The sequence below is a fragment of the Labrus mixtus genome, chromosome 4 (genome assembly GCF_963584025.1).
Source record: "Labrus mixtus chromosome 4, fLabMix1.1, whole genome shotgun sequence".
Classification (NCBI taxonomy): domain Eukaryota; kingdom Metazoa; phylum Chordata; class Actinopteri; order Labriformes; family Labridae; genus Labrus; species Labrus mixtus.
The window spans coordinates 11,243,730-11,264,252 of NC_083615.1; the positions used below are offsets into that span (position 1 = coordinate 11,243,730).

General features: G+C 40.7%; 3 protein-coding genes across 5 annotated transcripts in view; 2 read left to right on the top strand and 1 right to left on the bottom strand.

The window, feature by feature from the left end:
* Positions 1-1,239: 1,239 nt before the first annotated feature.
* Positions 1,240-3,824, top strand: LOC132973593 (MANSC domain-containing protein 4-like). Its single transcript, XM_061037139.1, has 3 exons — positions 1,240-1,630; positions 1,735-1,869; positions 2,674-3,824. Exons 1-3 carry the CDS (start codon positions 1,411-1,413, stop codon positions 3,534-3,536), a joined length of 1,218 nt encoding a protein of 405 aa, XP_060893122.1. The 5' UTR covers positions 1,240-1,410; the 3' UTR covers positions 3,537-3,824.
* An 876-nt stretch (positions 3,825-4,700) lies between these two features.
* mrps35 (mitochondrial ribosomal protein S35) lies at positions 4,701-13,230 on the bottom strand. The gene is made up of 8 exons (XM_061035848.1): positions 13,067-13,230; positions 12,259-12,308; positions 11,428-11,595; positions 9,569-9,629; positions 9,324-9,463; positions 7,647-7,756; positions 7,489-7,558; positions 4,701-5,198 (listed from the first exon to the last, which is right to left on the bottom strand). Exons 1-8 carry the CDS (start codon positions 13,197-13,199, stop codon positions 4,932-4,934), a joined length of 999 nt encoding a protein of 332 aa, XP_060891831.1. The 5' UTR covers positions 13,200-13,230; the 3' UTR covers positions 4,701-4,931.
* Positions 13,231-15,066: 1,836 nt separating this feature from the next.
* The window catches only part of kcnq1.2 (potassium voltage-gated channel, KQT-like subfamily, member 1.2), a 181,034-nt gene continuing 175,577 nt past the window's right edge, over positions 15,067-20,523 (top strand). For all 3 annotated transcript variants that reach the window (XM_061035882.1, XM_061035879.1, XM_061035880.1), the window contains exons 1-2: positions 15,067-15,213; positions 16,988-17,636. In XM_061035882.1, the coding sequence (XP_060891865.1) occupies positions 17,137-17,636 (500 nt within the window). In that variant the 5' untranslated portion in view covers positions 15,067-15,213; positions 16,988-17,136. The remainder of the gene's footprint in view (positions 15,214-16,987; positions 17,637-20,523) is intronic.

The window sequence follows — 20,523 nt, forward strand, 5'->3', positions numbered from 1 at the left end:
ATTGAAATATAAAGAAATCAACCAGGAAATTACAGAAAATTAAGATTATACAATAGAATAAAAAAAGAACTGCATCAAAAGCAAAAGTTTTGACACATTTGATAGGCTGGAGCAAGAAAAGATTAGCATGAAAAATAAAAAAAATGTAATACTGGCAGAATGTTAATCAATCAATAATTTATATTTTAATATCTAAAAGAATATTCTACTTTCTCTCCTCATCGTGTTTCACATTTTCGAGTTAGAGTACATCTTGGAACATTATATTTTTACAAAAGTACTCTAATATCTTGAATGCACAAAAAATAAAGACCACATAACATACTTATGGTGTTTGAAAGCGACCTCTGCCATCTGGTGGTGATGAGACATCATTACAATCTTACAGGAGGCGACAACATGAGTGCAAATAATCCCATAAGATCCATGAGACTTTTCCAAACCAAAAATAATGTTGTAGGAACTGTAGAATAATGTTTGTTTTTCTAATGATCTTTTATTACAAACCAGAATAGTTTACTCTTCATTCGTACTATAAATAGTAAAACATAGGCTCTTTCCCCTCGGCTCTCAAAGCTCTTAAGTTAGTTTCTTCCACCTCTCAGGTGTAAACTAAGAAGACTGTGATGAAGAGACAAGCTCACAAAATGAAACTAAAACAGCTTAACAGGAGCATCTATATTAATTTCCAATTTAGAAACAAATTTGCCACTAAGATGACCAAACACCACGATGAAAACAATCTAAAGAATAGAGAAAGTTGTATTTTAAACTCTGAAATCTGAAAATGTTCTTTTTTTTCTTCTTTGATGTAATCATGTTGTTAGCAAAATTGGCCAAAAATTTCTCAAAGTTGACAAAAAAAAAGGAAAAGTTTACATGTACAAGGTGATCATAACTGCAGAGGAAGAAGATTGTGTGACATGATCAAGTTGGGTAAAAGAAGGTGTTGTTGAGGGACATTTGCATTTACATTAAAGTATAGGACTAGTCGGGTGTGTTATTGTGCCCTGTATATTCTTATGATGTACCTTAACCTGTATGGATCAAACTGACGGGGCCTATATGACTCAAGTGACTTTGTAGAATTTGAATCTTTTTAATTAATATTTAATCAATTTATACATTTTGAAGAAGTCTTACATAAAGTTAGCCTCTGAGCGTCTGGCCTGTTCTCCAGTGGAACAATCTGGACATCTTACGCAGGGCGGGGTCTGCTCCTCCTGCAGGTTGGTCAGCTTTGGCACACCTGGAGAGGGACTGGCACCAGTAAAAAAAAAACAAAAAAAAAAAAACAGACCACTGCTGGCTCCACTTCATGTCAGTCTAGTCCAAGTAATCAGCCTCACAGATAATGACGATGCTTCGTGGAGATTGTAAGTTTACATGGTCTGATTTACATCACGCGCGATGAATGTCACATGGGGTTTGCTGACGGTTCTGGGTCTGGTGTGCCACACCGAGTCGAGGTGCTCACCGACTTCTTACTACAAGAACTGCTGGATCAGACGCTTTCCGGGGATTTTTATTAACATCGAGGAGTCTCAGAGGAGAGGAGCTCAGCTTTTACAGTCGTACCAGGAGGAGACCGCGCTCAAATGCAGCCGCACCTGCTGCCTTACGAGAAACTGTGAGTAATGCTTCTGAATCAGCAGATATCGACCCATTCAGTGGAAAGTTTCCCCCCTTCCACAAGACGTATCTCATTGATTTATCGCCTTTCCTCTCTCGCAGTTTCCTGTAATCTGGCAATTTTTCACTTCGAAACCTCTCAAGAAAACGTGAACTGCTTCCACCTGCACTGTCCAACCCTGGAGAGCTGCATCCTCAGCCACAGAGGAAACGTTGTTCTCTACAACATCACGAACGGTAAGTAAGGAATAAGAAAAATATCTTTGACAACTTTCCTTTACTGGAAACTCTCCTTGTTTACAGATGGACTTAAACCAAGGAATTTAATATTCATATATATATATATATATATATATATATATATATATATATATAAAAATCCCTATAATAAAAATACTAATGCTGCAGCTGCGTAACAAGCATAGACTGTAGACATATCAGTCTGAAATCAAAAGTTAGATCTGCCCTTACTTGAATATTAAAGACTAGTTTAAAGGTGATTTTGAGTATTCTCATTTTCTTACTTACAAAACTTTAAAAGCAAAGGTTTCCTGTTACTTTGCAGGTTTAACATTTGTGTCTATTCCAACAATGACAAATACAAACTTTGTCAAAATACAACATTAAAATGAGGCCTATTACTTCTTATTCTTAAATCAAAGTTAAATGTTAAATTCTTAAACAAATGTAAAAAGTATAAATCCACTGGTTTCCTTCTTGATAAAATTGTTTACACTTTTTTTTTTTTAAAACACCTGTATGTTTAACTTTATTGGCAAAAAGTAAAGAAACAAACAAAGTGAATAGACTTTTGTTTTTACGTTTTTTTGGGGCCTTCTTTGTGTAGGACAGCTTGCTAGAGAGACAGGACGTGTGTGGGGGGGGGGAAGAGAGAGAGCGGGGGATGACATGCAGCAAAGGGCTGAGGTCGGATCCGAACCCACGGTTCCTGCGACAAGGACTAGAGCCTCTGTACATGGGGCGTTCGACATAACCACTAGGCTATCCAGCGCCCCTGATGATGTTGTTTTTGTTTCTTAGGTGTGGATCCTGACCTGTTGGTGTTTGGAAAATACTTCACCTCAAATGTTCGAGTGTTACCCCACCACTACAGTCGAGTGAACGCCTCAGAGCCGCTGTCTTCGGACAAAAGACAGTTCAATCATCCACCTCCACCCGCTGCAGTGCCCCCGACTGCTGCTACTACTGCTAAACTCCCAACAAGCAGAGTGTTTACGACTACCACTGCCAAATCCACCAAATCCATTATCGCCACCACTTTGCAGAGAACAAGTCAGCCGTCTACAGTTCCTACAACTGCACCTGCTTTACTTTCAACTCCAGAGACTCTGCTACCTGCAGGAAATGATGTGCAAACAACGACCCCGACCATCTCCATCTCATCCTCTGCCCCCAGCTTTACTACTTCTCCTTCATCTACCTCAGCAACCACCCGCAGCCGTCACATCCCCAAAACCACTCCTGCCTTTTTCACCACAACGTCACAGCCCTCCACCGTGTCACCTACGCTTCACCGCAGCACCACTGTCTCACAGAAGCCCACCACAGCTCAAATGGGAAACATAGAGAGCAGCAAGCAAAACCCCAACGACACCAAGGGCAGCCTGGGGAGGAACCACACTGCAGGCAGTGAGGGCGGGCAGGGTGTTAGTGGAGGAGACACTTTAGAGGGTTTGGGACCAGGCTGGCATGTAGCGACGCACACCCTGCTGGTTGCAGTTGTTGTCTGCATCACAGTGCTGCTGAGCTGCTGCTGCTCCTTTCTGCTGGTGGTGAGCTGGAGGGGTCAGAGGAAGAGGATGGGAAGATATCGGACGTCATGGAGAGGGAAAAGAGGCTCCATGCGTCTGATAAAGTATGTGCTGGTCAGAGAAAACACCTGAAGGTGAAACAAAACGATGGCGCAGAGATTTATTTTTCACGTTCACAGTGTTTTAAAGAATGCATCCTGGATTAGCTGGTATTTAATATACATTATTTTTTGTCTACTTTTAATTAACGGCAAGGACATATCTTTAAATTGCTTTAGGCTAACAGATAGCAATGGCGCTATTTTACAATCTTGGAAAACATCTGCAATCATCTGATGACGCTCTGGGAGCTTTTGACTTTTATTTTGGGCTTGCAGTGCAGCTTGTTGTTAGCTTGGAAGGACTTTGTTTACATTGTTTACATCCCAACGAGCATCTTGAGCATTGAGAATTAACAAGGTGTTGCAGGAGAGAATCGACGAGAGGATTATTAGCTGCACTTGTATGCTGATATCAGTTTTATGAATTCTACTTCTTTGGCTTTCCACACTGACTGTTTGACTCCATACAGACAACGGCTGCTGAAACACTAGTGGATGATAATATTTAGACAAAAAATACAAATACAAAAAAAACCAGAGCACTTTAGATACCGATGTCTGGTCCTATAACTACAGATTATGTTGTTTTATACATGAAGAAATAAATTATAGTTACTATGACTTTGGTTTGACTTCAGAAGAAGTAGACACAGCCAATATTAGTCAACAGAATTTTGCCTCTAAAACACATCCATTTTTTTTTTTTAAGCACTTCAGTGAGTTTAAGCTGATGTTGATGCCAAACCTCAAGGACCTTGGCCAGTTGTCTTCGCTGGTCTTAAGTGGTACTTGACATTTTCAAGGAAAAGACTCCAGACTTCAGTTAAAGGGGGTTGTTCACATCTTCAGCAACGTGTGATGATGGGACCACTTTCTGCCTTCGGTCTTTGAACCCTCGGTGCACTCCAGCACTCATCTTCTCAGTGAATCCGATTCCTCTTGATCTTAGAGTTCACAAACCACAGACCAAAAAAAAAAAAAAAAAAAATCTCTAAGAGGGGGTGAAGTACTTTTCAACAACCTGCTGCTGAAAGCATCCTTTTCACAAGGGGAGCCAGCCCTCACTGAAACCGGACAGTGATGAGAGCGGAACGGGAGCTGAAGCTGGGAACTGACTGAAGTGGGCTTTTTTTTTTTTTATTGTAAAGGCTTTAACTTTCATGTGTACAAACTTCAAAGATAGAACTCTCTTAGCAACAGGATTCATTAGACTTTTATTTGTGTGTGGAAGACAGCATCATACAGTTGACATGGCAGGACATTGTTTTGGAAAATAAATACATCAGTTGAGACCCTTAAAGTTGGAATATCTGGGTTTATGTTGGAACAGATTTTTTTTAATCTTCAGGAATTGTGTAACTGGAGTCCAGAATAATGTACAAATATTGAAAACTGTTTGAGATATCAGCATGGAAATGAAGTTGTATTACAGGTCGAGTACTTTCTTCACAGCCTCTTTGTACTGCAGCATGGTGCTCTCACTCTCTCCCTCATTCTTCAACCTCGTGACAGAGTCCTTATACTCCTGCACCTCTTTTATCCCCAGCAGCTGCTCTCGCACCTCGCCCTCGCCTTCCCCGGCCACTTTCATGCGTACTAGAACATTCAGCATATTCTTTTGAGACGGACTGTCCTCCCAGCTGTACTCCTCCATGTCTGCCACCGTCTTCTCATCCTCCCAGGCCTCCGTTTTCTAAAAGAAAAAGAACAACAGAACACGTTCAATTTTACATCAGCAAATGCACCACACTAATCCAAAACACTTTTTTAAAGCAAATCAGTCGAGGGATTGATTTCCAATATGGCAACAGGTGTCAAATATGGGGGTCCTCTCCTCCCCTCAGCCCCTTCCTTGGATGCTCCTCTCACAGAGATAGTATTTCTCCATATGTAGGTCTCCATCCTCTGGCTGTCATCACCTTCTCTTGAGAACAATACATCCCACTGTGCAGCAGCTTTAAAGCAGTGCAGTGAGCCTCAGCTCTCTTACTCTCCAGGTGTTTGAGGTTAATAACCATCATTACCTCCAAACATATCTGATCCACATTACATCACATCTGGAACAGGTCTAGTGAGGAGCATCAGATACTCGGGGGGGGTCAATAGCTTAGTTTTCGATGAGAAGGTCCTCTGCGGTGTGTGACGCTGCAAAAAGAAAAAGGACCTGCAGATACAGTGCATTCCTATTCAACCCTCTTCTGTAACTTTTCTATAGTTATGATCACAAATTAAAGGGGCTTTTATTGAGTTTGCATCAAAATAATTTACACACAAAGAGTCAACTTTAAATTGGAGGAAGGGTGGCTATTACATGGTTTTTCAAAGGTATTTACAAGGACAAATCTGAAGGTGCTTTGCCTTGAAGCCTCTGACTACCATCAGGTCAAACCGACTGACTCCAGGGGAACTTGTGCAATCAACAGAAGTCTGCTGTTTGCTCTGCTGTAAAGCGTAAAAGAGTCCAAAGGAGGGGGGGGGGGGGGGGGGAGAGAATAATCATGCAAAACGGAAATCGCTGTATGGCTCGTATTTGGAGGATTTTAGAGTCAAGATATCAAGTCAGTCTAAACGTAATTCTCTTGTTCTGTACAGTAAAAGCTTTTGTTAACCTGGCAAAGTGTCAACCTTTGTGATGCTATTGCAGCGCCACTACAGTATGCTAAATGAATCATGCTAAAGTGTTGACAGTTCTGGCAGTGTGTCTCTCCGTGCATCCATCACTAAGTGGTTCGGAGAGTATCTGATAACCTGTCAGGAGACAAAATGCCCACCTGTTATCTGGATAAAGTTTGAGTACTTGCTACATTAACATTTGTTTTCAGTTCAGGGACAGGACAGGTGTTTGGCGGGAAGGCGCGCACACACACACGCACACACACACACACACACACACACAGTGGATGCAGTGCCTCTAGTGGCGGACTCCCCTCCACGCCTGGATTAGCACACACTAGAATTAGTATTGAGGGTCTGTCGCACTGAGTGGGGAGATAAAATCTTTTCAGCGGCGGCTAACAATTGGCTCCTTTGTGGGCTAGCATTTCAACCTGAACGTTACGCCACTCTCACAGCTTCCCTGAGCCTGCTGGACAAGCACTGTGCCTTTCATTGTGTGTCCAAAAGGGCACTACACTGTTCTGCTCTCTGGCTTGGACGCCTTCCCCAAACTAAGAGATTTTTTTTTTTCTTTTTTCTATTTTTATTTGCACCGGCCATGACGAGAAAAACTCTTAGATGGCAAAGGTTCTTTCATGTGCATGGCTGTAAACTCATTTGAACAGCGCCTCCGGTAATGACCAGGTGGCAGACTTCTCTGATGCTTGGCTTAATGTGAATGAGTATCAGGGTCAACACCTGAAAGGGGAGTCTGTGTCCCCCCCCCCCCCCCATCAGCAGGGAAATGTCAACTGGACAATGTGGCTGTTTGCTGTCCCTCTGCCCATTCAAGTCTGATACCTCCCTAATGGGCTCAGGCCCTCAGATCACCGAGCGAGATGGATGAGAATTTAAAGTAAAAAGGCAGTGGAGTGTTCCTCCGGGCGTACAGAAATGTCACCAACTTCGATAAACCGGCAGAAGTGAATGTTTGCAGCAGTTTACTCCCACAGCAGCTGATACAAAACATTTTTAAAAAAAGGAAACTTAACCACAAAAAACAAAGACATAATCTCTAAATAAAAAGGAGTCGTTAATAAAGACATGACTAAATGAATGTTATCAAAAACAATGTAACGTAATGTTAAAACCTCTCAGGTCAACTTCAACTCAATTCAGGAAGCTTTGTCGGCATGAATGTGAAGATATTGCCAAAGCAGATAACAACAACTATGAAACCAGCCCGCAAAGTAAGTACACATTTACACTTTTACACAGACTGACAGGGAGAACTGTTTTTTTTCTTATGATCATTATGACTGATACATCGCTCTTTGATATCATATTCAGCAAAACTAAATTCAGTTCAGCAGAGTAGAGGAACTCACCCAGGACTCGTGGTACAGCACAGTCAGCAGGTACATGGCGTAGTCCTGGTTCTGCTGTCTCAGTGGGCAGCTGGTAAAGGGAGGGAGAGATAAGTGCATTTGTTTTGATCTCCTCACTGATTCTAATTCACATTTGACCCTGTCGACGAGTTGTTTACCTGTCAGCTCTGATGGTGAGGGTATCCGTGTCTTTGTTGTATCTCTCCCCGACAAGTGTGAGCATTTTTCTACGTGCATGTTTGTCCAGGTTCAAACTGGACAACTTGACCTGAAAGAGAAACGACAGAGACACAGTTAGAGAAACAAGAGAGAGGCGCTATAGTTGAGACATCAAGTTTGCATTTTAAAGAGAGACACAGATGTCCTTTCATGGTGTTTTGCATGTTCTGTCTGAAGCTCTTGTCCCTTAAAATTGAAAACAAAACCTCAACTTAAAGAGAGAACAATGTTTGTTTTTAACCTGTTCAGAGCTCTGACTGTGGAGATTACTTCACTTTCAATAGATGAAATCAGAGCATGTATGCTGTAGTGCAGCAGACCTCTAAGCCTCTTGCACACTGGAAAGAAGTAGAAGATAAGAGATTATTTCTTGATACATTGTTAAGGATCTTTTTATAGAATTGTTAGAAAGCAACAAAACGCCTGTAAACTTGTTTTCTGGTTGCTTAAGCTCGTGCACGGACAGCATGAGGTCAGATGTGTTTTATTTTGTGACGTGCAGAGACAATGAGAAGGATACATTTGTTGCCTCTGGAAACTCATTACCACAGATTTAGTTTGCAGGTTTCCCTCACTGCTTTTACCCCACTAAGATAAAATATAACTTAAAGGAGAGCCCACTATATACAACCCCGGTCTAAATGCTGAATTAATTCTTGTTATGCTTGTTCCACTTGGTCTGGATTTGGAACCTAATTGTGCGAGATTTGCTCTCCAATCTGTCTTTCTGCCTAATCCACCTGGATTAATGTCTGGATAATTCCTTCCACGCTGATATAATCTGAGGCAAAGTGTCTGTGGAGCTGATGGCTCACGGCTCACGGTCTAAAAAAAGACACATTTTCACCTGCAGAGATGACACATATGTGAATTCTGATGTGTCTCTATAATGTTGTGAGGCATCATTTGTTTTTACATGCTTTTGGGTAACAATAGCTGGTTGGCAACTGATCTTTGTAAACACGCAGACACAAGTGAAACTGTCAAACAACAACAACGCCTTCACACGAGGTCATAACTTCTCCTGCATTTCTTTCCCTCTTCATTCACTGATAGAACCTTAAGTGTAAATCTCCTTACAGATGGATTGTGGGTGTTATGTGTTGTTTCATGTTTCCATTATGGCTCTGCTCTGTGAGGAGGATTGTATATTGATGGATTAGTGTTGGTTGTGGTGGTGAAGGGATTAAGAGATATATGAAAATGTACCAACAAATATGTCGATGAGAAAGGGGTTTCTCTTACTTTCTTCTGAACAAACAAGAAGCTGATAAAAAAAAAACAACACTTTTCCTAAATATCTGCAGAATTAAATTAACACATGACATCACCAGAGTGTCAGCACATGCTTAAAGAGAAAACCACATCTCTGTAATCGCTCTCGTTTTAGACTTGACGGCTTCATTTCTTGGGTTTGAGGTCACTGGACGAAGATCGTCTCTCCGGATGAGTCACAGGGACATGATGTCAGCTGGTGATTATGAATCCGTGTAAATCTCTAATCTCATTTTTCATGTCGGGTTTCTCCACACTCCCCCGATATATACATCCATGAAACACAGCTAAAGCTAGAGATCATCGGGTGAAAGCGGAGGTCAGACAGCGGGAGCACTCACTTTGAGATGAACAATGCGAGCTGAAGGGTTTCTAACAGACTGGCTGGCTGACACGAAGTCCGTGCTTTCTACTTTGATGGGGAAGAGCTCGTCACATTTGGCATCGGAGTCCAGGGCAGAGGGCCACTCTGTGCAGAAGGCTGAGAATACACAGAGACGTGTTTAAATGCAAAATGAGCATATTTATGTTTAAGTAAACAAAACACACTAAGAAATAGCTTTTCAATTTCAAAAAAGTTAATTACGTTTCAGGGCTTCACAGTGTTTCTTGATGGCTGCCGGCGTCAAATGCAGAAAGTTTGGTATCTGAAAAAGTCAAAGTCATCTTTATTGTCACTTTTTTCCATACATTAAGACACATAATTTTTTTTTTAAAGAGAATGATGGTTTAGGTTTGCGCACCAAGAACTTGATTTACCAAAGATTTAAGGCAAGTTGAGTCACAGAAACTACTCTTACATTTATAGTCATATTTACTGGGCTAATCTTCTTCTAAATATGATTTCTGAACACTGAGACATCCTTTAGGAAGAGTATCATTTGGTTGAATTGTACTTTTTTTATTCTATTTCTTGCTTGTCATGAGGACAATATGTCAATATAAGCATGTCCTCTGTTTCCATTTCCCTCCTTAAGAAGAATTTATACTTTATTGATCCCGCGAGGGGAAATTCGTTTTTACACTCTGTCTAGTAAACATGAACTGAAATACACACACATGCACAAACAGGATCCTGTGGACATGCACTAATGGAGAGGTCTCAGAGTGAGGGGGCTGCCCACGGCGGGCGCTCCTGAGCTTGTGGGGGGGGGGGGGGGGGTTGGGTGCCTTGCTCAAGGGCACCTCGGCAGTGCTCAGGAAGTGGCCTGGCACCTCTCCAGCTACCAGACCAATTTCCGGATTGGTGCCGGGACTTGAACTGGCGACCTTCCGATTCCCAACCCAAGTCCCTACAGACTGAGCTACTGCCGCCCACACTGAGCTACTGCCGCACAATTCATGTCAGGTTGAGAGAGATAGTGGTGTTGGTTATGCTGTTGGTAGCAATGATGCCGATGCCGTCTTTGTTTCAGTTTGTATCTTCGGTTTTGTGGTTTAATTTGTAACAAATGTTTCATGTCACGTACGTCTTTGTAACCTGCTACTGGATGCTTTGAATTTCCCTCGGGATCAATAAAGTATCTATCTATCTATCTGACCTGGGCTCTGTCTCTTTGGTCAGTTTGTGTTGGAAACATTGTCAGCAGTTACTCTCTCACATGTACGTAGGCTAATATGATTGTGGTTTTGTTTCTGTATGTATTTGACTGTTGGAATGTGCACTTTTGAATTTTATTTCCAGGGATGAATATTTATCAGTGACATGTTTATATTTCATGTTCACTATATTCTGAAGTTGAGTCGAATATGCTTAAAATATTTGCTCATGGTATTCCATTTTCCCTACAGAATTTCCCTGCAGAACTCACTGCTTCTACGCGATGCACAGAATGCTTTTTTTTCATTTTTTATTTAATAAATTGTTTATATGGGCTGTCTGACATCTCCAAGAGATTTCACATCACATAATTTTTATGACATTTCAAAAGTCTTTTAATTTAAAAATATACTCATTTTTAAGGGGGCTAAAAACAGATTGGAAAACCACATGTATTCTGTTTCTCCTTTAAGTCAATAATTCGTCTACAACACATAATTCTGTTTAATTGACATTAAAATCTGATTGTCGCAGGTTAGATAATTTGCTTGTCGCCAGAGTGATGCATCTATAAGGCAGTGCTTAAAAAATAAAATCTTGCATCAAACTTAAGTGAAGGATGCATAACATTTAGCTCCTCGTGGCACACAGAGAAATAAATCAGTGTGGTTGGGATGCACAGCAGAGCTCCAGCTGTGACGGTGAATAGTAGTGGATCTGCAGGTGGCTCAAGTCCAGATGGAGCAGCTGGTGTCTGGAATCAGCAGCTCAGTAATCCAGCTACAGAGACAGAGTCCACAGAGCCATGCAGCATCATCTCACCTGTTTTCAACAAAGCTATAGCCACCATTTGTTTTCAAAGTCTATCCTTATGGGGTGGTCACATTTAAGAAGTGAGGTCTGACCTTGATCAGCTCCAAGTTGCCCTTCTTCTCTGGTGGGACGCCTCCCTTCACAGGGTAGCCCATCCTCACAGGCAGCGGGACGGTGCTCGGCCTGAAGGGTGTAGCTGCTGGATAGACTGCAGTCCAGTCCTGATCCAGCGGCATCTTTTCTGTCCGAGGCTCCCCTGGCTGAAACAAAACACCGGAGACAAAAAACATGTTTTTTTTTCAGGAAACTGTGTGAGGCTACCCATGTTTTTGTAGAACCATGACAACTCTCATATGTGTTTAAAAGTAGGGCCCGACCATTATGGAATGTTTGGGGACGATATCGATATCAGATAAAGATATATTGATATATATTCTTAGATCTATCTTCAATCTATAGAGAGAAAGATATAGATACAGACACACATTTATGGCATTGAGCCCTAAAATGCAGTTATCAAACACTCGTGGAAAAGATTCATAATATAGACATGGATATGGTCACTCAACTGGAAAGTAACTGCACATGTACGTGCACCACCACTTGACAATGTGGAGTGCTAATGCTTGTTGTACTCTATACACACTCTGCTGGTGAAAGAGAACTGCTAGTGTAATACAATGAAACTGAAATTGAATGCTATTTGGTCGGTTAATAAATCTAGAAATATCAGAGATAAAATGAGTCGATGTCGTAGTCACCTTACGTGCTAATATAGCCCGCTTTGAACACTAATCTATTCAATACACACTTCACCCAGTGTTTTGATAAATGTTTTGCCTCATGTAAATATGTGTATTTTTATACTGCCATTAAAGGATAATAAGGATTAGGATTAAAGGATATGAAGGCTGCACACTTACCTCTCTTCTAGGCTTTCTCACGGGTCCTCTTCCATTTCTCTGAGGAAAACCTGCAAAATTGTTAATATTTGTTAAGTCACACACACCTTTTATAAATGTGAAAAGGTCCTGAATAAGTGTTCACTTTGTGGAAACAGTGTTTGTGTACTGCTTTTCTGTTATCTGCAAATACAAGACACTTTAACTTCAACAAAATAATGTTTTCTAAAGCATTATGTTTTTTTTTTATCAAAAGAAACGATGTTTATATACAACCAGTGTATTTGAAGGTTTTTGTATTTCCTGCCTTTGCCTTGTATCATCATTTTTACAGTAATCATTTATGTATTATACCAAAAGATGAATGCATTCAACAACAAAATCGAAATTGACCTGACAATATTTGTTTTATAGGTCTGTTTTAAGATTATTGCTTAAAATGTTTTGCTGCCGTGACATGAAGTAAATGGGTTAAGACATCAGTGCACCATCACACCTTCTTTGATATTATTCTTAATTACTTGTTTGTTTTATTTTTTTGTTTGACTGGTGTGGGGTAGAAAATACCATCCTTAAAGTGTCATAAAAAATAACTAAACAAATAGCCTTTATATAAATGAAGACAAATTAATGCAATTAGGAATCGGTTCTATCAATGTAAAGATTCACTTGTTTGTCCTGTTTAAACACCATAACTAGTTCATTATGTGACTGACAAATGACAGGAGGTTTGTGTACTGTCCTCTGTTGCAGTATTTGAAGCGGGTAGCTTAGCCTGCAAATGTGGCTCTGAATGGTTGATCTACTTTAATGAGATAGAGAAACTTACCTTTATCCCCTTTAGGCGAATTTGTAGACAATGCCCTTGCATATGTGACCCTGCTCGCTGAGTTATTTAGTCCAAGACCAGCAATGTTTAGTCGACCTAGAGACAGAAATGCCTTGCTTGTGTGTGAAGCCATGTTTTCTCGAAGTCTACGGAAAACAGGGAGGGTCAAAATAAGAGGCTTGCGAGACGTTTAATGCAGCACACAGTCTGAGTTTAGTGCCCCCTATAGGTGAACACGTTTCTGGACACAGCTCGGGAGAGATGTAAATTGTTTGGACTTGATTCAAGCCGAGGTAATACTTTAAAAAGTAACCTTAGAAACGTGTTGTTTAATTAATGGAAACGTATCTTTTTCCTCGAGGGGCATTTTCATCAACTGAGTGACCCTGGTGGTGTTTTAGCTGGTGCACCTCGACCAGCTGCTTCTTTTTAGAACATGTGCTGCGTTCAAATGTATCTGTAAAACCAATATTCCTAAGTTACAAGTTGTCCAAAATGTCCAGTGGCTAAAACAGGTGAGGTCTAGTTTTTGTTTGGAACCAGTTTCAACACAATTACACCGAAATGTTTTTGCTCTGTGTTGTTGTTGTTGTTGTTGTTGTTGTTGTTGTTGTTGTTGGCTATGTCAATCTCAACTTCAAATGTAAACTGAAGGAGTAGCAGAAACACTGGACAATGTAGGCTACATGAATCTCTGTGGCGATAAAATGACATTAACCTGACCGAGCATGAAAGGAAAAGAGCCTGCATGTGGGGTATGTATGCTTACCCACACGGGGTCAGCCCAATGGTCCCACAGCCCTATGTTCCCACATTTCTAAAATGTTCTCAAAATGAGGCCCTATGTTCCCACAGGGTAGGGTTAGGGTAAGGGTTAACTGATACAAATGTATGAAAAAGGAAATGTGGGAACATAGGGCTGTGGAAATGTAGGCACGCTCCCAAAAGATAAAATGCTGAGAAATGCGACCTGTAATGTAATTAAACATTTTCCTAAAATATAGTAATTGCACAGTTGATTTCACAGTTGGGGATTAATGGATTAATGAAGGTGTCAGGGGTGTGTTTTATTGCCCCCATTAGACAATTGTGTCTTTTTCATGGGCTTGTTAGTTGTTGGAAGGACTCTACCTGTGACTTGATCCTGGGTGTTTCAATGACTTGACTTTCAGTGATTTGATTTAGTTAAGTTTAATTTAGGATAATCATATATCTTTTTCCTCATGATACTTGACACAAATCCTCAATATAATCCAGGACAAAATGATCAGACGTAGCCTACTATTACCCAGCTTGTTTGATTGTGGACCTTAAAAGGGAGAATCCATTTAAAACACCATTGCATATGAATGCATTGTCATCAAAGTATACACATTAAATGTTGGCTTTTTGAAAAAGTGAGAAAAATAATTCCCTGCCCTTTTTGTGCTTTATGTGTTGTATTTGATGTTTATGTTGATAGACAACACAAGCAAATTTCAAGGCATCTTTTTGCTCTAGAACTCCCCATTATTTTAAAACACATTAGCTGTCGAAAAATACAAGTTCTTCAGGAATAGTGTACTACCACTACCACTACCTCATCTTGTATATTGGTTATTGTAACAATATTGCAGAAGTAGGCTACTAAACTACGGCTTATCTTGCTATGTCCCGTAGTCTTTGAACGCAGCACTTGAACAGGCACAGGCAGCGATGCACTTCAAAGGGACAAGTCCTGCAGGCAGCAACCGAATAAAGGCTCGTGCTTTAATTGTATTTTTCATGTCATTGATTATTTTTTTTAGCACTGGGACATTAGTTCATTCTGAAATTATTTTTTTCTTCGACTGTATCCTGTTTTTTTTTATTTAAACAAAAACTAAAAGGCTAACTTGTTGCCTGGCTTCTTGTTTATTTTTATTTTACATATAATTTATCTAGTATTCATTGCGGTGTGCTTTTAGACTTGAAGTCAAAGATCCGAAAGAGCAATTTGTTATATTGTTTTTTGTTTAATTTCTGGAGGGTTCAGCTCTCAACTGTAGCGTCGCATCAATTGATGTAAATACTGACATAACATTTTTATTTATTATGCAACTTCATTAAACTTCCCCACCGTGCTTTCTCAGACCGCCTCAGGCAGACGTCCGTACAGCGGATAAAAGGTAAGGCTTTGTTTAAAAACAATATTTACCCCACGTGTTGTTATTGTGTCGTAGGTCCCACGCGTGGGTCGGTTTAGTTTAACAGTCACACAATACTCTGTAACTGTAGAGTCCCCCCGCAGTAGCCTCGGCGTGCCTGAGTTCATTGTGTGTCGTTAACTTTGTAGTTTTTTGTTTTTTTTAAGGGAGAAACTCTATCTACAGGGAGACAGCAGCGCGTGCGGTTCATGTCAGCGGTTCATCCGTAGGTGAGGACAGACATGGACGGGGTTGGCTGCAAACAATTAGCCCGCCTCTCTTGTCCTATAAGACTTTTTCCGATACGTTTAGTCAACAATCCGTCCATCCATCACGCCATACCTTGTTCAGTGTCATTTTCAGAGCCCCCCCCCCCCCCCTCCTTTTGAGAGGTCTACACTTAGCCTACGTAAGATGACTTGGCTTTGTCTTGGCTGATGGAAAGTGCTTTTGTTAAGTGTCCTTGCTCTCCAGGTTTAGTTACAGGTCAGTTCTCGTGAAGTCATAGGACATTTCAATTACCGGTAGGTTAAACAAATAGACTGAAAGCTCAAGTCTCTGTATTTACTTAATCTATTCTCATCTTATTGTTTGTGTACATAGTGAGCAGTAATTGCAGAAACATAATGAACATTAGTATTAAGTTTTTATTGTGTAATGGGAGTTTTTTTTGACAACATTGACTCCTAATATAAAGATAAAAGTATTCGCCTGCATCCTAAAGTATTTTTCTTGACTTTACCCTTGATGTGACTGTAACTTTAGAGAAAGGAAAAAGGGGAAAACATGTAAAAGTCAAGCTTAAAAAAAAACAACTATTACCATGGATGCAACTATCCACAGCTTTAATCAGTCTTATTTTCGTCTGCTCGCATCTTGATTAAGCTTCTTTGACATTTGGTGTAACTGCTGGGGAGGGTCATCTGCTGTAGCTGTAATGGTTTGGTACAGGCTGGATAAACACACTTTATGTTTGTCTCTAAATATTGTCAGACAACATGCTGTGCATTTTGTTCCATCTCCAAATGGGATACCTGACAAGTTTGACACCCATCAAAAAAAACAATACGTCAGGGGGATGCTTTGTAATTCTAAATCCTCAGAGTGACAGGCATACATGGTGTTGTGCGCTGACCTGTTGCCACATTAAATACACATGGTCCTGCTCAGGTAATATAACATATCTGTTGTTGCTCTTGTATTATTTCAGTAGGTCAAAGTTTAAAAGCCTGCCTGTATAACCATCCGCAAAAGGTCATAGTAATGTCACTGTGAGTTCTTACGCACAAACCTTTAATCCCCTCCTCTTTATAACCTCACAGACATGGAAAACCTGCAGCAGTATACAATCTGTACATAGATCTTAGAGCAAAAAGTAGGACTGTTACACAATGGGAAGCCCTAATCGGCATAATCGGCATAAGCACAATAGGTCTCTGATCCGAGTTGAGTTGCAGTTCAAAAATAACATGCAGGAGGGGTATCCAGCTTTGGTAGTTTCCAGATTCTTAACTGATGATATTTTTGGAGTCTGAGAGTTTTGTGGCTATGTTTGACTGCAATCTGTTACAGTAGCAGATGTTTATGTAGCTGCAAATATATATTTGTCATTGGTTCAGGAAACTTAGGTTTTGCTGTGTCTGACTCTTGTATTTTTCATGATGGATGCTAAGTTAACAAGGTCCCTTCTGTTAGAGGGCAGGGCTTATCTTCAGTCATACTATCTCCATGACTCATGTCACTTCTTCCACTGCAGGTATGGGCACCCATGCAACACAGCAGAGAGCGCCCCTGTCTGCAGCGGGCAGCTAGCCATGCCCTGTTAGGTGTTTTCTCCATCTGAACCTGAACCTTGGACATCACCTCCAGGACTCCAGACTCACCTCCAGACTCCTTTTGGGAAACATGGAGGAAAAGCGGCCGCACTCCTTCCACATGACATGCCACGTGCAACGTGACTATGGCAGCAGGCTGGGGAGCTCCTTCATACGTTGCAGCCCTAACGGATACGCCAGCACGAACCTCAGCCTGGACCAGGACATGGATGCTGATCCTGCAGAAGCCTCAAGCTGCACGACAGCTCCTTCTTTTGCCCTGCGGGCTCCTGAGCCTGAAAGAAGCCACTACTCTCCTGTTGCACTGGAACTGGACCCCACATTGGTGAATAATGGACCAGGCATTCCCTGCCGTCCACCAGCGGAGGACACAAAGGACCCTGCACTTGGGACAACAAACAGCCGACCCTCTATCACCACTATCCAACAGCCTCTCCCTCTTTCGAGCTGGTTGCATCATCACCAGAAGGAGTTCCAGAGCCCTTACATCAAGACTAGCATGCAGGGGGATGTTTACAACTTCCTAGAGAGGCCTGCTGGATTGAAATGCTTCCTTTACCACTTCCTGGTGTGAGTACCTGTCTATGCTGATTTCAGTGTAACCAGATGGGGTTTCCAAAGTGTAAGAAAAACAGCTCCAGTCCCTCTGTCTTTAACTACATCTAGTGATAATCCTTCCAGTATTGGGTCCTGGTTCCCAGTAACGAAGGGGGTGTATGTGTCCTGCAGGGTGTTTTGTGATAGGCCAGCAGCAGAAGCAGGTCAGTGGGATCTGGACAACCCCAGCTCTCTGGCACAGATGAGCTCCGTCCTGCACTTCCTTAATGTCAACACATTAGCAAGCTCATGCATGAAACATGGAGGCTCCTTCTTCATGCATGCGAACCTGACCTGTGAGGGCAGCACACACTGACCTACAGTTAAAGCACAGCTTACAGTAATCACTTTACAAACTGCCTCGAAAGACACCTTCTCTAACTTTTTATGGTGGCAATATGATTGGGGTTGTGATTAAGTGGGGAGTGTTTTTGCATGGTGTAATGACAGAAAAGGATCATGATTCACAATCGTCTTAGGGATACATTTAGAGTCATACATAAAAAAAATAATTTACACTGTCTAGTATCACTCGTAAAAATTATATATTTTACGCCAGGTGTCCTTTATCCCAATTCAAATATCATGGGAAACAGATTAAAGATGCAGTGTAAATGGGTTACAATGTGATTGAAATAATCTAGATATTCAAATATAAAGTTACAGAAAAATAATCTAAACAATATAAATGTCTATAAATGTAGAAACTTCATGAATCATACATTTGCATTTTTAATTTTAAGCTATTTTCAGACAAGGCGCTACATTTACACCCCTGTAACGTCTTTCCTTCACTGTCACGTAGGCGTAATGGGGGGGGACAAAGCGATCCCACCTCTGTACCTCTGCCAACTGAGGGGGAGAGAACAGTGCTGTGTGTGTGCATGTCTGAGTGTGTGTGTGTACGTGAAGCTCACACTGTTTCTGTAATTGTGTGCATCTCAAACTCTGTGAATTCACAGACTGAGACACTTTTATGTTTCGCCGTTGCAGAATAAATATGAACTTACAAAGACGTAATGACAGCAGAGCTTTGTCATGGCGCTGTTGTGGAATCCCAGCTGTAGCCTCAATTTCATTCAACTGTCTTTAGCAGATTAGATGAGAAGTGCAAAAGTTACAGTTTGTATCTATATTTTTCAAGATGAATCAGTTATGAGACTAAATATATTGTTGAATAAAACGACAATAAAACTTTATTTTAAGTGTATTCATAACTGTACTTACTGTCACAGTTTGCTAACTTTCAAACAAAAATACGAAAAAAACATGTAGAGATGAATGTCATGACCAACACCCCCCCCCCCCCCCCAACACGTGACTTAAAGATCTTCTGTCTCTGAAGTATGCCACAATTTATTCCCAGACGTCATTGTAAGCCCTGCGCTTGTGGATTTAAACCAGATTAGAGAAAACATGAATGATAATACTAGAAGTCCAATCAAAAGGCCTCTACTGAACTCTTTTAAATATTCAGCTGTCTCGCACATTGAGTAACAGAAACACATTTTATTTTTAGACATTACTGGGTTTGTTTGGATTTTCCTGCTTTGATTATGTAACATATTCTGTTTTAAAGCGGCAACTCTACAGGACTACATTTTTAAAATAATGATAAAATGTAGTTGGGTTACAGTAACAGTATACAGCATCCTGATGACTGTTAGCAGCTTACTCTAAGGTTTTGGTTTCTGGCTCTGTTGTGGTTACACACACATCCTAAACTAGATCTTTGAGCTGTGTCTTCACCCTGAGGTTCAGGCCTAACTTAACAAACTGCATAATTCTGAAACATGCTCAAAGGCTCATGTAGATGATGTCCAACAGTTTAGTCAATGTAAGCATTGGCCTTACAAGAGTTACGGCTGAATGTTCCCCATTGGTTGATATTTCAACCCATTAGATACCTGTTTTTTTTGTTTGTAATTTTTTTAGAAACTTAGAATAGAATAGATCTTTATCATTGGTTTAAAAACAGAAAAAGGCAGTCTAGCAGCTCGTGTCAGTGTCAGAAGAGATAAAAACAGAAACATTAATAAGAACAATATTAAAAACCCCAGATACCATTAAAAGCACAACATACACTAAAAGCAAAATAACAAACGCGACTGTCTATAATAATTCAAATGTATGAATTTAGGATAGTAACATGATAATCGTGTTTTTCAATAAGCTTTTGTTTAAGTAAAAATCATTGAGGTTGTATACTTATGTGTGATGGTGTTAAGAAGCTACCTTCATCACAATACAGTTATATCATTAAGGTTACAGCTTTGCCTTTATTTGATAGGACAGCTGAAGAGAGACAGGAAATGCTGCGAGGAGAGAGAGTTGAGTATGACATGCAGCAATAGGCCGAGGATGGACTCAAACCCACAGCCTCTGCAATGAGAGCCGTTTCCTCTCTACATGGGGCGTGCAGCATAACCACTAGGCTAGCCGGCGCCCCTCAAAAATATTTTTGATGTGTGCAAGTACATCTTTGGTTGGCTGCAAGACGCCTACCAAATAGGATGTTTTGTATAAATAGATCTGGGCCAATGTCTGATAATGAAGAGCTAGATGAGTTATAAAAAGCTACTTTCATCAAGGTCCCAGGATAACGGGTTAACATTTAAATCCTTTATTATTACAAACTTTAACAGTTACAAAACAAAACACATTCTGACATGTGGTAAACATCAACATTTTCATGGCATCCCCAAAATGCCGGTTGACCAGGAACAGAATGTCGCCATCACTAATAATTAGTGTACATATATTGAAGTTGGATGTGCCCTTTTCTGTTGTAAAAAAAAAAAGCAAGTAAGTAAAAAATAGCTACATAATAACAGAGGTTATTTTGGGCATCATAACTCAT

Coding starts and splice junctions, on each gene's coding strand:
- LOC132973593 (XM_061037139.1), top strand. CDS start 1,411: ATGAATGTCACATGGGGTTTGCTGACGGTTCTGGGTCTGGTGTGCCAC. Junction 1,631..1,734: donor CTGCTGCCTTACGAGAAACT/GTGAGTAATGCT, acceptor CCTCTCTCGCAG/TTTCCTGTAATCTGGCAATT. Junction 1,870..2,673: donor TCTCTACAACATCACGAACG/GTAAGTAAGGAA, acceptor TTTGTTTCTTAG/GTGTGGATCCTGACCTGTTG.
- mrps35 (XM_061035848.1), bottom strand. CDS start 13,199: ATGGCTTCACACACAAGCAAGGCATTTCTGTCTCTAGGTCGACTAAAC. Junction 7,757..9,323: donor CTCGCATTGTTCATCTCAAA/GTGAGTGCTCCC, acceptor TTTCTCTTTCAG/GTCAAGTTGTCCAGTTTGAA. Junction 5,199..7,488: donor TGCTGTACCACGAGTCCTGG/GTGAGTTCCTCT, acceptor TTTTTCTTTTAG/AAAACGGAGGCCTGGGAGGA.